Source organism: Vavraia culicis (genome assembly GCF_000192795.1).
Source record: "Vavraia culicis subsp. floridensis unplaced genomic scaffold supercont1.10, whole genome shotgun sequence".
Taxonomy (NCBI): domain Eukaryota; kingdom Fungi; phylum Microsporidia; family Pleistophoridae; genus Vavraia; species Vavraia culicis.
In genome coordinates, this window is record NW_007360613.1 from 18398 (window position 1) to 31699 (window position 13302).

Consider the following 13302-nt stretch of genomic DNA (forward strand, 5'->3'; position numbering starts at 1 on the left):
GTGCTGGTGTTTATCGCTAAATCTCGGAAAAATGTGTCAAACATTTTTTTGTGTAAATTTAAACATATATTGACAGTTGATATATCTTTCGTTTTACGAGACTTGTTTGTACAATGTTTCCTCCACGCAATACAAACTTTCATATCATACATTAGACTTTTCCCAATTTGTCTGACTCAACAGAATATATTTAGCGTTATTCGCTAAACATTAAATAAAAATGATAAAACATGTGCAGTTACATCAACATTTTTGCACTTAGAGGTGTTAATTACAGTTCTAATGATGATTAAGCACTTAGTAATATATGATTGTACATTTAAGGAAATAAATTGCTTTCGACACGTTAAAATTTGTTGATCACGGTGATCTTTGTTTTTAATCAGCATTTAGACACATAAGTACTTTCGATACCGGAAATGCTAATCAATCCACAGGTGACAGAATATATCATAATGTCGCAGACAATGTAAAGCAAATTACTGATTATGGGTAAAAAAGAGCCACAAGATGCTAATCACAAAAATAAAGCATTGTAATAGATAGCAAAAGCACTATGAGACATATTTATCTTGTATACAAGAACAATTGTGTAAACATATCTATCAAACACATTAATATTCTTATTCAAGAACAGGTATATCAATTTATACCTGTATGGTATTCACCGGTCTATGCACCGGATAAATGTTTGAGTATTCCAGGTGATATACGAAAATCCTGATTAATCATGAGATGAGCTTTTTAGGCGCGAAATTGCCACACTAGCTATTATTTGTAGATCAGCCCTATTTCTTCACCTTTTACGTTCTAGCACTTAAAATTACCATCCTTAGGGTACGGAAATGATGCTTAACATATTGGAAATTAACTAAAAAACGAAGCAGGGAAAAGCAATCAAAATATGAGCAAAAAGTTATCTGTTAAAAAATGAAATATGGCGTTTCTCATAGGTAAATAGACAGGGTGTAATCAATTATTAATAGTTATATTCCACTAGTGCTTCACATTCACTCAAAACTTATAAAATTGTTATAGACATACCAATGTTCATGTTGCCTTCGCTTCATATTGAGGAGATGTTTGAGATCCACCAACTTGTCCACCAGAAAAGTGCGTTTGTTTAAGCGATATGATATATGAGATGCAGAATAAACGACTTTTAGTATAAATACTGATAAACTACTATTTACAGTTTACTCGATATCTAAATATCGATCTTTTACCTCCTCAGTGCTAACGACAAAGATACTAGATTTTCTTTCTGGTCCGCTGAAGGTGTCTGTCATAAACAACGGCTTTTAGCTCCCTGAATTGTGTGTTATCCTAAAATTTTTTGACTCTTATAAAAATTGTCTGAATACCTGATAAATACATTTTCGTCCAGTTAAAGGCACCTGGATGTCATTTAGTTGACATAACATTTACTAAATTGGCAAGAAAATACAATTCCTTTGTCATAACAAGTCAATCGATAGTCCATCATTGTAAAAGAAAAACCTGTCTGTTCCATTAGACGAAAACCGCAAAGCTCAATGATGATACGATTCTATGCTAAAAATCCAACAATATCATCGATAACACGAGTTGCAATCTACTTGGTACGTTTTTGATAGATGAATGTAAAGAAGTTGTTGTTTTAATTCACACTAGAAAATAAAGGATGGTCAATTATCAGTAAATTTTGACTAATTAGGTAATGAATCAGTTACGCGAAATTAATGTCCTAATAATTATAATCGGATAATAGACTAATAGTGGCATATTTCTCATTCTAAGGATATATAATTTGTATTAGTTCTGTTCATTAGGATACATTTCTGCCGTTGTTAATACTGAAGAGAAATGCTTACCTACACATGCTTTGTGAAGGATATTTCGATATAAAAGACATCCAAAGGAACATAATTTGGAGCAAGAAATTGATTATATGCGCTATGAGGCCTTTTTAATTTAATATTAATGAAATACTCGATCGAGATGCATTCGTACCAGGATTCTATTATGTCCTTTTAGGGAATTACAAAAAATGCTATGAATACCAAACACGTGTTCAAGCATTCAGAGAATATTTATAGGTCTTGTATTGTTATACAATGGCCATTATATACAAGTTAGTCACATTCATCAGTGCATTTCTGCATATATACTGTAGAAACCGCCATCTTCCACATAAGATGATGAGCCAATAGTAACAAAAGATAAGTTTGAGCAGTTTTCATCCACGATGTCTCGCCAGATCAACGTGCAGGAAAGGAACAGCTGCCAATTTAATTGAACTGGGTGAGCTGACTGCGAATAGCTCAACTCAATGCTTGAGAATTGCGAATGGCACTATTTAAAATGTCTGGTCTATATTTTGGCCTTTCTAACAGGTATAAAAGAAGTGCATGAAACTTTCTTTCGTACATTACGCACAGATTTGTTATTTATAGAGCGTAGAATACTCTTTCAATTTTTCACTCTTCTTAACTATTCTTTAGGTAGAAACATTATGGATATCAACCAAATGCTGTTGTGCCATCTCTTATGATATTACCAGATGATGATCATAGTAGCATCCAATTAAGGCTTGATACTAGATAATTGCTTTGTCTGTCGATCATAGTCCATCTTGTACAGTATTCTTTTAGAACTAGAGGAAATCGGGCCCCTAATTCGAAATGTCAATCCGGTACAAGAAAGATTTGGGTCAGCATATTTTGAAAAATCCGGGTATCATAGACACCATTATAGAACGAGCGAATATTCTGGAGACCGATACAGTGCTTGAAATAGGCAGCGGCACGGGCAATCTCACGATAAAATTGCTTGCCAAAGCCAAAAGAGTAATATGCTACGAGAAGGATGAAAGAATGGCTGCTGAGCTCGTTAAAAGAGTTAAAAGCTTAAATCTGTGCCATAAAATGAAGCTCTTTGTGGGTGATTGTATGAAGAGCGACTTTCCACATTTTGATCTATGTGTGTCAAACATTCCATACCAAATCAGCAGTGTTTTGATATTCAAACTGTTTGGTTATAATTTTAGAGCAGCTGTCCTTATGTTGCAACATGAATTTGCGCTGAGATTAGTTGCGAACCCAGGAAATCCGGACTATTCCAGATTAAGTGTCTCTGCACAGCTTTTCTCAAAGGTCGAGTACATGTTTAAAGTTTCAAGAAAAAATTTTAATCCGATGCCGAAGGTGGAGAGTGCCGTGGTAAGAATACGAAAGAGACTTGAACAACCAAGCATTAACATTGAGGAGTTCGCGAATTTCCTGAGAATTTGTTTCAAACGGAAGAACAAGACGCTCAGCGGTGTTTTTGGAGACAAGTCGGTGATTAAAACGGTGAAGAAGGAAAAAAGAGAAATTGCTGAGATACTAAGCGTATACGGTACTAAACGAGCTAATAAGTTGCAAGTTGAGGATTTTCTGCAAGTGTTTTTGAATTTTAAGCTAAGACAAACTGTTTTTGTGTGATAGTCTTATAAAAAGACCCGAATGATTGTTGCACCGGCGTTATGATTGATTTTTACAATACATTAATTAAATTGAGCATTGATCCATTCTAAACAACAAACATATGAATACATATCGCATCTCGGCGGAATTGCTGTTACTATTACATTCCGTTGTATCAAAGACTCCGTTGTGTTGCTGTATAAAAGGCTGCTATTGCTCGGGTTCGAACCGAGGACCTTATCCGTGTAAAGGATACGTGATAACCACTACACTACAACAGCTGCTGCACTCAACGAGTGATACTAAATATTATATTATTGCTATGTGGTTCAGTGCGTATGGATCACTTTTCTGGGTAGTTCTATACGGAGTAAACTTGCTATGCGGATTCTGTTGGAACATACATACATAGCTTAGTTTTCAAGCAATTATCGAAAGTAAATCTACTACCGAAAGAAATATGGATAAATATCTTCACGATTATGATGAAATTGTCGTGGTCCTCCATTGATGAAAAATACGGTTAATGATCTCCGAAACTAGAAAAACAGCTGTGACAAGAAAAATGCGATCAAACTTGTACGATACTAGAGCCTCATCCAGTACCCGATATATAATCGGAAGTCATGAACCGTTTCAAAAAGAATACCAACGTAGAGCCAACAAACTAGTTTTTAAAAAGGATTTCAGTAGAAATGTTATTGACAAGTATCTTAGAGATAATGATCAGCGCTGAGAGCCACTGCAGTATATTTGCTTGATCAGCATTTGTTTAATGTTACATTAATGTCTGCTTAGGTTTCATGAATCGTTTTGGGCAATACCAATGCAAGTATTCATCCATTTGTTAGCATTAAATATTCGTGTGCCTGCGCAGTACTTGTCTACGTATTACTTGGTACCTATACATTTTCATGCCATCCTACTTTTGATCATATTGTAAGACCATAACACCATATTCTGCAACTCACTGCTCATGGCGTATTTATTAACTATCATATTATCCAAATAAACACACTATTTTGAACCAAACCAGTAGTTTAAACACAAAGTATTCGCTGCTTATTCTCTGGGTAGTACGCCTGGATTAAATTTTTACTAAATACAATTCCTTACACGAAACCTATTAATACGTCATTTTGCATCTTTAATAACGCCATGTTTGTATTTTTCAGCAATAATTAGGTTTGATCTAGTTAAACGACGATCTATAACCAGCCAAGTAATCAAACAAGATTTAATCCGCAACATCCTTTATTTAAATAACAATTAATGACAACGATAAGTGCCCGTTAACTTATCATATTCACATGTTTCGGCACGACTACTACGCTTAACAACGGTTTCTTTAGTGTTTGAATGCACAAGCTTATCAAGATTGTCGCCTATCGATTCCTGGAAGCCTCGGGTGCCCCTCATAAATTCTTCATCCTCTTTTTCGAATGTCGATGTTCGCTTGCTCGTAGTCTCGTGTGTGTTTGCTGGTCGAATCGCCTTAACGGGTGTCTTTGTTTTAATAATTGCTGTATCCTGCTCGGCCTCTACCACTTTCGGGGCATTAACTATCTCTGTGGTCTTGACAGGATTTACAAGTGTGACATCCGGTTCTTTTTCCACAACTAACCTCTTTGTTGCCGCTGGTTCCTGCTCCATAATGATTTTCTTTGTCTTAGCGATCGGTTTTTCTTTAATTACAAGACTGCTGGGTTCGGGTTTTTTCACCACCACCTCCTTTTCCACAACAGGCGACGCGATAACCTTCCTTACTACCGGTGTGGCGTGCTTAACTATTTTCTGTTCCTCAACAACTTGCACGTCAGGCTTTACCACCTCAGGCTCAACCTCAACACTCCTGACAATCTCTCTGGGATTGTGCGCAACCACAACTTCGTTTCCAGTGAGAATCTCTTTGGCTGGTTTCACAGCATTCCTTCTTTCCAATGTGAGTACTTTCATCTTCGGTGATTCAACTTCTCTGGTCATCTCCGTTTTTACGGTAGGTACATCCAAAATCTCGCCTTCGGTGTTATTGAACTGTATCCTGAGCACATCAGGACTATCACAGTCTTTAAGCGTCAATTCACTCTCTTGATTCACCCTCTCGATCGTGTTTGTAGGTGCTATACATTTCTCATTCTGGCGAACCAAATATGAAAGTCCCGTTTTGACGAGTTCCCACGTGCTTCTCATCTTTTGTCGCCTACACACCTTCACTCTCTGTTTTGTGTTATCATAGCACAGTCTGCTCCTTCCGAATCGAAGAACGTAGCTGTCATTTTCACGAAACAGTCGGACATTGTGAACATTGCTCGATCTCAATTTGGTCTTGTCCATCAATTTCATGTAACCATGAGAGTTGGCTACAACTTTTGCGGGATCGTTCTCCCAAGCCATATATGTGATCGAACCACCAAGTGCGAACAGGAATTCCGATATGAGTAGAATCAGCATTCGCTTTAGATAAGACCACTGTTTTATACAAAAATATGAAACAAATAAGCTTCATGTTGACGTACAAATGCGCGTGATTCGCAATCATACATTTTTAAAGGATTGTGGGTGGCTGTTCCATCACACAAATATTTCATGCTTTGCACCTCTTTACCTGCAACACCTTCCGAAACATTTGTCTGACAGAAGTACCGAGATGACGTGCTAGCGGTGGTTTGAGTATACTGTTAACGTGATTCAGGATTTTTACTCTTAATTTTACGACGTTATCAAAGAGAATATTTCGTTTGGCTATGGCAGTAAAATGAATGATGTGGCATTCACACATGGATCAATATACGTGATTGCCTCATAAATAACACGAGGTAACGGCGTTGCTTAAGTAGCTAAGAAACTTAGTACACCTGTTAGTTGAATGTATAGCAGCATCTGCTAAAAACGACAGCACATTCCATATTTGGCATTAAAAAATATATCGATTAATTCGTCCGCTTGGTTCCTGAACTTTCTGATCATACGTTGTCCAATAGCTGTATATTTGGAATAACAGTACGATTCTTGTGTTAGGTACATGATACTCCCGTGTTAAAACACAAAATGTTTCATTCACTTCACTGATAGGTTCATAATTGGAATCACATCAGTACGGGTAAAGCGATCTGTTTTTAATACATGAAATGTTTGTAATTACCATTTTATAATTGAATATTAAACTGTAAAACTTTCTTGACCACTATTTTCCATACAATAGCTATAATACGTCTTTATTGTAGTATTCCTGTCATCGCAACACATGGCGCAAGTCTAACCAACCATCTTGTTAGAATTATTACCTGATATACCAACACATTAAATAAAGCGTTCACTTGGAACAACAATTTTAACCATGTTCCTCTCAGAACAAACTCGTTTTTTACAATCCGTTGTTAGGAAAACGCTCAATCATCAAAGAAGTAACAGTGAATGAATGCTCAACTCACAATGGATCGTGCATCAGATATTAATTCATAGTTGAATGGCAATACACCATTAGATTCTAATCCGATAGTTGCTAAGTGCATCGTAGGAAGATACGGTTAAATTAATACTGTGTGTGGCGGCAGAATTAGCTGCAATTACTGGTAAATACGTCCTCTGGCAATGAAAATTGGTGTAACACCATGTTCATTACGAATTAGAGCATTTTATTACTTTCAGCATCTATACATGGAAATAAAATGGTGGTACAGCTCATAAAAATCGCCCGATCGTATGCCGAGATATTTATATTACCGGGTCATACACCCAGATGCACTTGCTGTAGAAACCTTAGAATGCAAGCATCATAGATACATTTATTTTATCGAGATCTTTTTATTTATACGAGATGAGGAGAAAGCCAATTTCGGTCCTAAGATACGTTCTGGGTGGCTAAGCTATCACCTGTCAAAAACTACTGTCATAAACTCTTGGAAAGGCAGATACTAACACTCAACAAAACTCTATGTCATGAATCTTTGGGTGATTCTCGCGATCAAGTCCGCAGACATACATTGGTATACTACCGATCCGTGCAATCTTATCGTCATAGCTTCCAGATAAAATACCTGATATGTCAATGTCTTCATCGTCGATTTCATCACAAAACAAACCTTTACATGTTGTGAACTCGTTTTTCCAATTTTCTTTGAATTTGTCACTTTGCTTTGCCACTATATTTGCATCAATAGTGTATTTATCGTTATCACTGCCATTCATAAATAAAACATCGTTCTTCCTAATGAACTGTTCAAGGTTTTTCACATCCGATTTGTTAGCGTTCGTTCTTGTGTTTGAAGAATCAGCAAGTTTTTGTCTTGACGTTGATGTATCATCAAGCCATTCCTCAACCTGATCTATAAAGCTGTCGGACTCATCCCCGTAATGGTCTTTGTGTTCCTTATTTGTGCTTGTTTTGCCATTTTCGGTGTTTGAAAGCATGCTTGCATGTTTCGATTTATCTTTATCTGTAGTGTTAGGTATTACATTCTCCTTTGACTGCTGAACTGCTCTTTCCTTTTGCTTTGTGAGGTCTTTTGTCGTAATATCTGCTTCGCCGTGCTTAATTACAACGTATTTTTTTGGTCGGTCGCCATGCACCCAGGCCTCATCCTTGGTCGCCGCGTTGTTCGATGCTGTTTCACCTTCCACGTTATCGGTACTGTCAACAGCTGACGCATCATCTATCTTTTTATTATAGGTGGGTTGTTTTACCACTACTAAACTATTTAACATTTTCTTATCCGCTGGCACTACTTCACTTCTTTGACGGAGATATCGGTCATTTTTAGGTGTATCAATAATGGTTAGTATTTCATCCGGATCTTCTGTGACAGATTTATCCAAGGTAACTTCCGTGCTATCCGGTTCCTCAACAATGGATGAGAAAATATTGCTGGTTTCGTGTAACGATGGTTCATCTATATGGTAACTCTCAACTGCATGATATGGATCTACCGATGTTGTTTCAATTGTCTTCGGTTTCAATTCCACCTCCTCATCATATCCCTCATCGTCCTTATCTGTCTCATCTCCGTCTAATCCTGTTGTTGAGTGCTCGTTATTTTTATCGAGACCTTCATTCTCATCATGACTCCTCGTTTTCTTGTTTGTAGGACCTGTAAGCTCCTCACTCGTCTCCTCGTTCACCGGTGACTCTGCGTATCCGGCTCTCACTGGCTGTATCAGTTCATCCGGATGACGATGCTCTATTCTCGGCATATAAAAGCGGTCGGAATGAACTCTAGCGTCGTTTACACCCACGATATCCCAGTGGTACAAAAAATTATCCAAACACTTTCTTACAACAACATTATAACCACTTCCATCCATTCTAGACATTTTCAGACATCCATAGCCGTTTGTTATGTAATTTTTGTCGTTATAGCTATACGTCTTCCATCCCACCGCGTTCTCATCCGTGCACAGGTAGACATCACCGAACCGACTTTTGATGCACAGGAACTTGTCTCCAACCATGATTTTGAACTTATCGTCTTCTTTTATGAATCTGAACGGCTCAACCTCTTTGGCTTTGATATCCTCAACTTTTATGGTGCCATTTTCCTCCATTAAATGCAGATTGTTATCGTATCGGTGCAGCTTAATCCATCCAAGAGATCCAATTGGCTCTGCATCGATCAAAATCCCAAAAAACGGAACGAGAAGCAACATTTTAAGAGTCACTCACCATGGCTAAAATAAACAACTCTCAAACACAGTGTAAGAAAATGTATCTTGTTTCATAATTATTGATGTTATTAATTAATATACCACAGAAATACCGTGCAATTACTTGCTTGCGCACTAAATTATTATCTATGGTTTACCTTGCTCACAAACGATAACAAGCCTGCCAACTCAACACAGCATATCACATTTATACTCTCTGCTTCCATGGCGCCAAATTTTGTATATCGATTTGCTTGACAAGCCTTTTACCGAACAAGGAGATCTTTATAGTAAATACCGAGATTTATTCACTCCCTATCGTAGAAATTAGCTGTATAACTTATGATCACTCTAGTTTTCCGTAAAAACCGACATATTCTTGTACTACTGCCAAATACTACTTCGTTGCATTTATTCCTCAACTTGATACGCGTCTTTTCGTTATACTAAGGCAAGTAATGTTCAAATTTCGCATTCTTGCTGCTGCACACTAGCACACCTATAGTACGGTATTAAAAACTTTTCTCACGATCAATATTTAGTTTTGCACCATTGCACCAGCTTTTACGCATCATAAAGTGCCAGTGTACTTTATTTTGAGCACTGCCAAGCGTGTTCATTCATTTGATTGATATCTTTCAATGCCGCAGATTGATGACAAAATAGCAAACTGAACAGGATAATTTAGTACTGAGCCTCTACCAATGCTATACGATGTACTAATCATGTTCGATACAGCACGCTAATACTTTGTGTTTAGCCCGTACCAAGCAACCGTTGCTTCAATCATGTTTTAATATTGTTACATCCGAGTTACTGAGTAGATGAAACGATTATTTCCACTTAATACATGATTAATCAAAACTGTGAGTCACATAGAACGACATGTATCACAACAATACAGTTTTACTCATGATAAGACACTGTGGTGTGTTAAAGTAATCATCGTCTTAACCTGTGTGTTAAAATCCGTCATGTATCAAGCAAATAAAATGGTACATTAAAGAACATCTTTAGTGCGGGTTCCGACAAACAAATTAAAGAACGTCTTGTACGGCCCGCACGAGCATCACTGGTCTAATGGTAGAATTGCTGCTTGCCATGCAGTAGGTCCGAGTTCGATTCTCGGGTGATGCATTTCTTTTGTATGCATCTGTGCAGCTCATCACATCATGCACAAACTTGAAATTGACACAGCAAACATGAACCGAACACAGGTAGGAGAATCAATAATTTATTTATATTTCTGCACATCGCTGTAAAACTGCCTCATTTTCTCCTTGGTTTCGCTTCTCTCCTCTCTTTGCAGTTGCACACTTTTTTTCGCTCTTTCCACAGCTTTGCGTTTTATCCTCCTGTCCGTCTTGTCAACTATCCTGTTCTTCTCCACTCTTCTGGTTTTCTTGATCAAGCCTTCATCGTGTGTTTTCATGTGTACGAACCGCTTGACATACTCTTCTAGGAGTGCATTGTCTTTCGTTTGCAGATATTTGTACATTTCTACGGTGAAGACAGGGTGCGCTGATCGTATGTACGCTTTGATAAACCGAATCATGCTGTCCGCTTCTATACCGTCGTATGGACCCTTTGTAAGCCATATGGCTACTTTCTGTGAGCTTTCGCTGGTCATTTTTTGAAGATGAGGCTCAATAGCGAGCAAGTTCTTGTGGCTCAGTTTTTTTGTTCTGATAATTTTGTCCATAGGGTGATAATTTCGTGCAGCGTTACATAAGTCAAATTTTCGAGATTGATATGAACGGTTTGTTGATGTCTACAGCAACGTATATTATCACACAGCATCCTATCAAACGAGCCTGCAATGTTCGGTTCAATAGCTCGGTAATGTTTGTGTGAGAACGTGCAAAAACTGCCTTAACTGCCGGACTTGTTTAGGATCTGTGTGTGGCATGATAACGCTTAAATACAGCATTTTATACGCATTTGCAGATTCGCAGACAGAAATACATCGCGGTTACACCAAAAACAAAGGCTTGTAAAACTGTAACTCGTTTACAGCCGTTTTTTCAAACGTAGAGGGATCGATTTTGGACCAACAACTGCGACTTCGTGTATAATTCTTGATTCTTTCGGTCAAGAGCACATTGCACGGATCAACTGAGCGATTTGCCATGTGAGGCTTGTTAAGAATGGTTTGTGCATCTTCTTCTCGATGTTGCTGCACTGCTGAAATACAACACCTTGCTACTTTCCACCAATAATGGTGATTTGTTCGTGTACTATCTGCTAAAAGCGAACACACATTCCTACACGGCATTGTCACGTTTTATCTACGCTGCTGCACGGCGTATCCATCAGGTATTTCTTTGGTTATCATTTCATAGTACCATGGGTATTCGTACATGAAGTCTCCCCTATAAATGGTGTAGAGGAAGAAAACAACACGTGCTAAGTACCTGTGGAAAGCGCTGTACAGCACAGAGCAACCTATTATAAAAACCAATGGGAAGCAATGGTACTCACCCGTGAGTCCCGCCTTGATAAGAACATTGGCACCGAACATAACGTGGTAAAAACTAACATACGCACATAAATACGATGTCATGTGGAGAACGAACAGCTGTGTGGTGGTTCCATCAATTTTTAGGAATGTTTTTTCGTTTGGGGTGATCACAGTTTTCAGCTGAGCACACGTTAGCGCAAATGATTTCCCTGATATGGCCAAGTAAATTACAAACCAGTCGTATCGGCATCGATTGTGTATGATAAAGGAGTAGCCCGGTATTCCTTGCACGTATACAACATCAGGTCTATCAAGGTCGGACGGTATATTCATAAGCTTTAGAAATACACGCGGGAATTCACTGAGCAAAAGTGAACCAAAGCAATAAAACATGTTTTTGACCGAAATCACGATTTTACCACGAAAGGAAATGTTGTGGTACACGATATGGCAGTACAGCAACGAGCTCATGAATATGCCGATAATGTCATGGCATACTACTAATTTGGTCAGTAAAATCGCCACAGCAAGGATAGGAAATAACTTGCGCAGGACCGAGCTCTTGTCCGACAGAATGAAATAATTCTCAACCGCAAAGAACACGATCAGTTGTGCATAACACAGTAACAGCACAATAATAATAGGCAAATAGAACGTTACAATCATCTTCATGCCTATTCGTGTCAGCAGTCCCACAAAAAGCTTGTCCGAGGTGTTTAAAACGAAATAGAGCGCCACGAACACTGCGATCATGGCGAATAGGTACAACATAAACGGAACAATACCGAGACGAAATATGTATATCATGTTTAAGAAAGGGAGAATGCTCAGAAATAGCAGCACTTTGCCATGTGATACCAAAAGGAGCATCATCAGGTGAATCGTAAAATAAACTATCGGAAATAATAGGCTGTAGATTACAACACTCGTTGGTACATACTCATCCAAACACGTGCAAGGTTCGTGTTTTGCTCTTAAAAGCATCGTCAAATAATAAAACATGACCAGAGCTAAATAGATAAAAATACACCTTTTATCGTTGTACCTCCTTTTGATTGGCCGTAGAAAGCTGTTCATGAGCAGAGAGATGGGGAAACAATATCGTGCTTTTAACATTTGAAAAGAGAAAATTGAAGGGAAAGCCTAAATCGGATGCCTATAGGATCATAACACGCGCCAACATATCTAAAGAGGTTGTTGAATGAGAGATTCAACAAATTAATGAATCAACACGGATAGTAAAAGGATAAACTACAAATTTAATGGCAGCCTGTTAAATAACACCATGAATTATGGTTCGTAGTTTCGTATCGATCAAGTGCCTGCCATGGCACCATCAACTGCGGTGGTGATTACAAATGTTTTGTACTGATGAACGCATGACTAGATCAGGTAAGATGAGAGTATGTCATGAATATTATAAAGGATGAATAGACTGCATCCAGCAGTATACACCATGAACTGGTGTTATAAACGGGATAAGAGCGCATTTAAGTGCTCCATCATAGAATTTTATCCATATCGCTTATTATTACGGTGCAAGCAGCTTCAGTTCACGCAAAGTTGTGCTGAAGGTATGTTCTTCACGGTTGAGGTCATGTATTATCCTAATACCTACCTTTAATCATTTTTTTAGTCTTTTTGCCCAATTTATTCTTTTCCTCTGATATGAAAGTCTTTGGTACCAATGTCATAATTGACATGCAGCAATATGAAAGATGATAGTAGTGACCTACCACAAAGCGGGGAGACCGC

The 13302-nt window shown here is 38.0% G+C and overlaps 5 protein-coding genes and 2 non-coding genes across 7 annotated transcripts; 2 read left to right on the plus strand and 5 right to left on the minus strand.

Annotated features, from left to right (window-relative positions):
* The first annotated feature begins 2415 nt into the window (after nt 1–2415).
* On the plus strand, nt 2416–3550 carry VCUG_00773 (dimethyladenosine transferase). Its single transcript, XM_008075605.1, has one exon. The coding sequence runs from the start codon at nt 2664–2666 to the stop codon at nt 3462–3464; it is 801 nt and encodes a 266-aa protein (XP_008073796.1). The 5' UTR covers nt 2416–2663; the 3' UTR covers nt 3465–3550.
* Nucleotides 3551–3654: 104 nt separating this feature from the next.
* VCUG_02799 lies at nt 3655–3727 on the minus strand. Its single transcript has one exon. It is a non-coding gene; the product is annotated as a tRNA-Val (tRNA).
* A 960-nt stretch (nt 3728–4687) lies between these two features.
* On the minus strand, nt 4688–5904 carry VCUG_00774 (uncharacterized protein). Its single transcript, XM_008075606.1, has one exon. The coding sequence runs from the start codon at nt 5895–5897 to the stop codon at nt 4716–4718; it is 1182 nt and encodes a 393-aa protein (XP_008073797.1). The 5' UTR covers nt 5898–5904; the 3' UTR covers nt 4688–4715.
* Nucleotides 5905–7239: 1335 nt separating this feature from the next.
* On the minus strand, nt 7240–9089 carry VCUG_00775 (uncharacterized protein; the record flags this gene model as incomplete). The annotated part of the gene is made up of 1 exon (XM_008075607.1): nt 7240–9089. One exon carries the CDS (start codon nt 9087–9089, stop codon nt 7368–7370), a length of 1722 nt encoding a protein of 573 aa, XP_008073798.1. The 3' UTR covers nt 7240–7367.
* Nucleotides 9090–10152: 1063 nt separating this feature from the next.
* Nucleotides 10153–10223, plus strand: VCUG_02800. Its single transcript has one exon. It is a non-coding gene; the product is annotated as a tRNA-Gly (tRNA).
* An 81-nt stretch (nt 10224–10304) lies between these two features.
* VCUG_00776 (uncharacterized protein) lies at nt 10305–10788 on the minus strand (the record flags this gene model as incomplete). Its single annotated transcript, XM_008075608.1, has 1 exon — nt 10305–10788. The coding sequence occupies one exon, from the start codon at nt 10786–10788 to the stop codon at nt 10321–10323; it is 468 nt and encodes a 155-aa protein (XP_008073799.1). The 3' UTR covers nt 10305–10320.
* Nucleotides 10789–10964: 176 nt separating this feature from the next.
* VCUG_00777 (uncharacterized protein) lies at nt 10965–12624 on the minus strand (the record flags this gene model as incomplete). Its single annotated transcript, XM_008075609.1, has 1 exon — nt 10965–12624. One exon carries the CDS (start codon nt 12622–12624, stop codon nt 11371–11373), a length of 1254 nt encoding a protein of 417 aa, XP_008073800.1. The 3' UTR covers nt 10965–11370.
* Between the last annotated feature and the right edge of the window lie 678 nt (nt 12625–13302).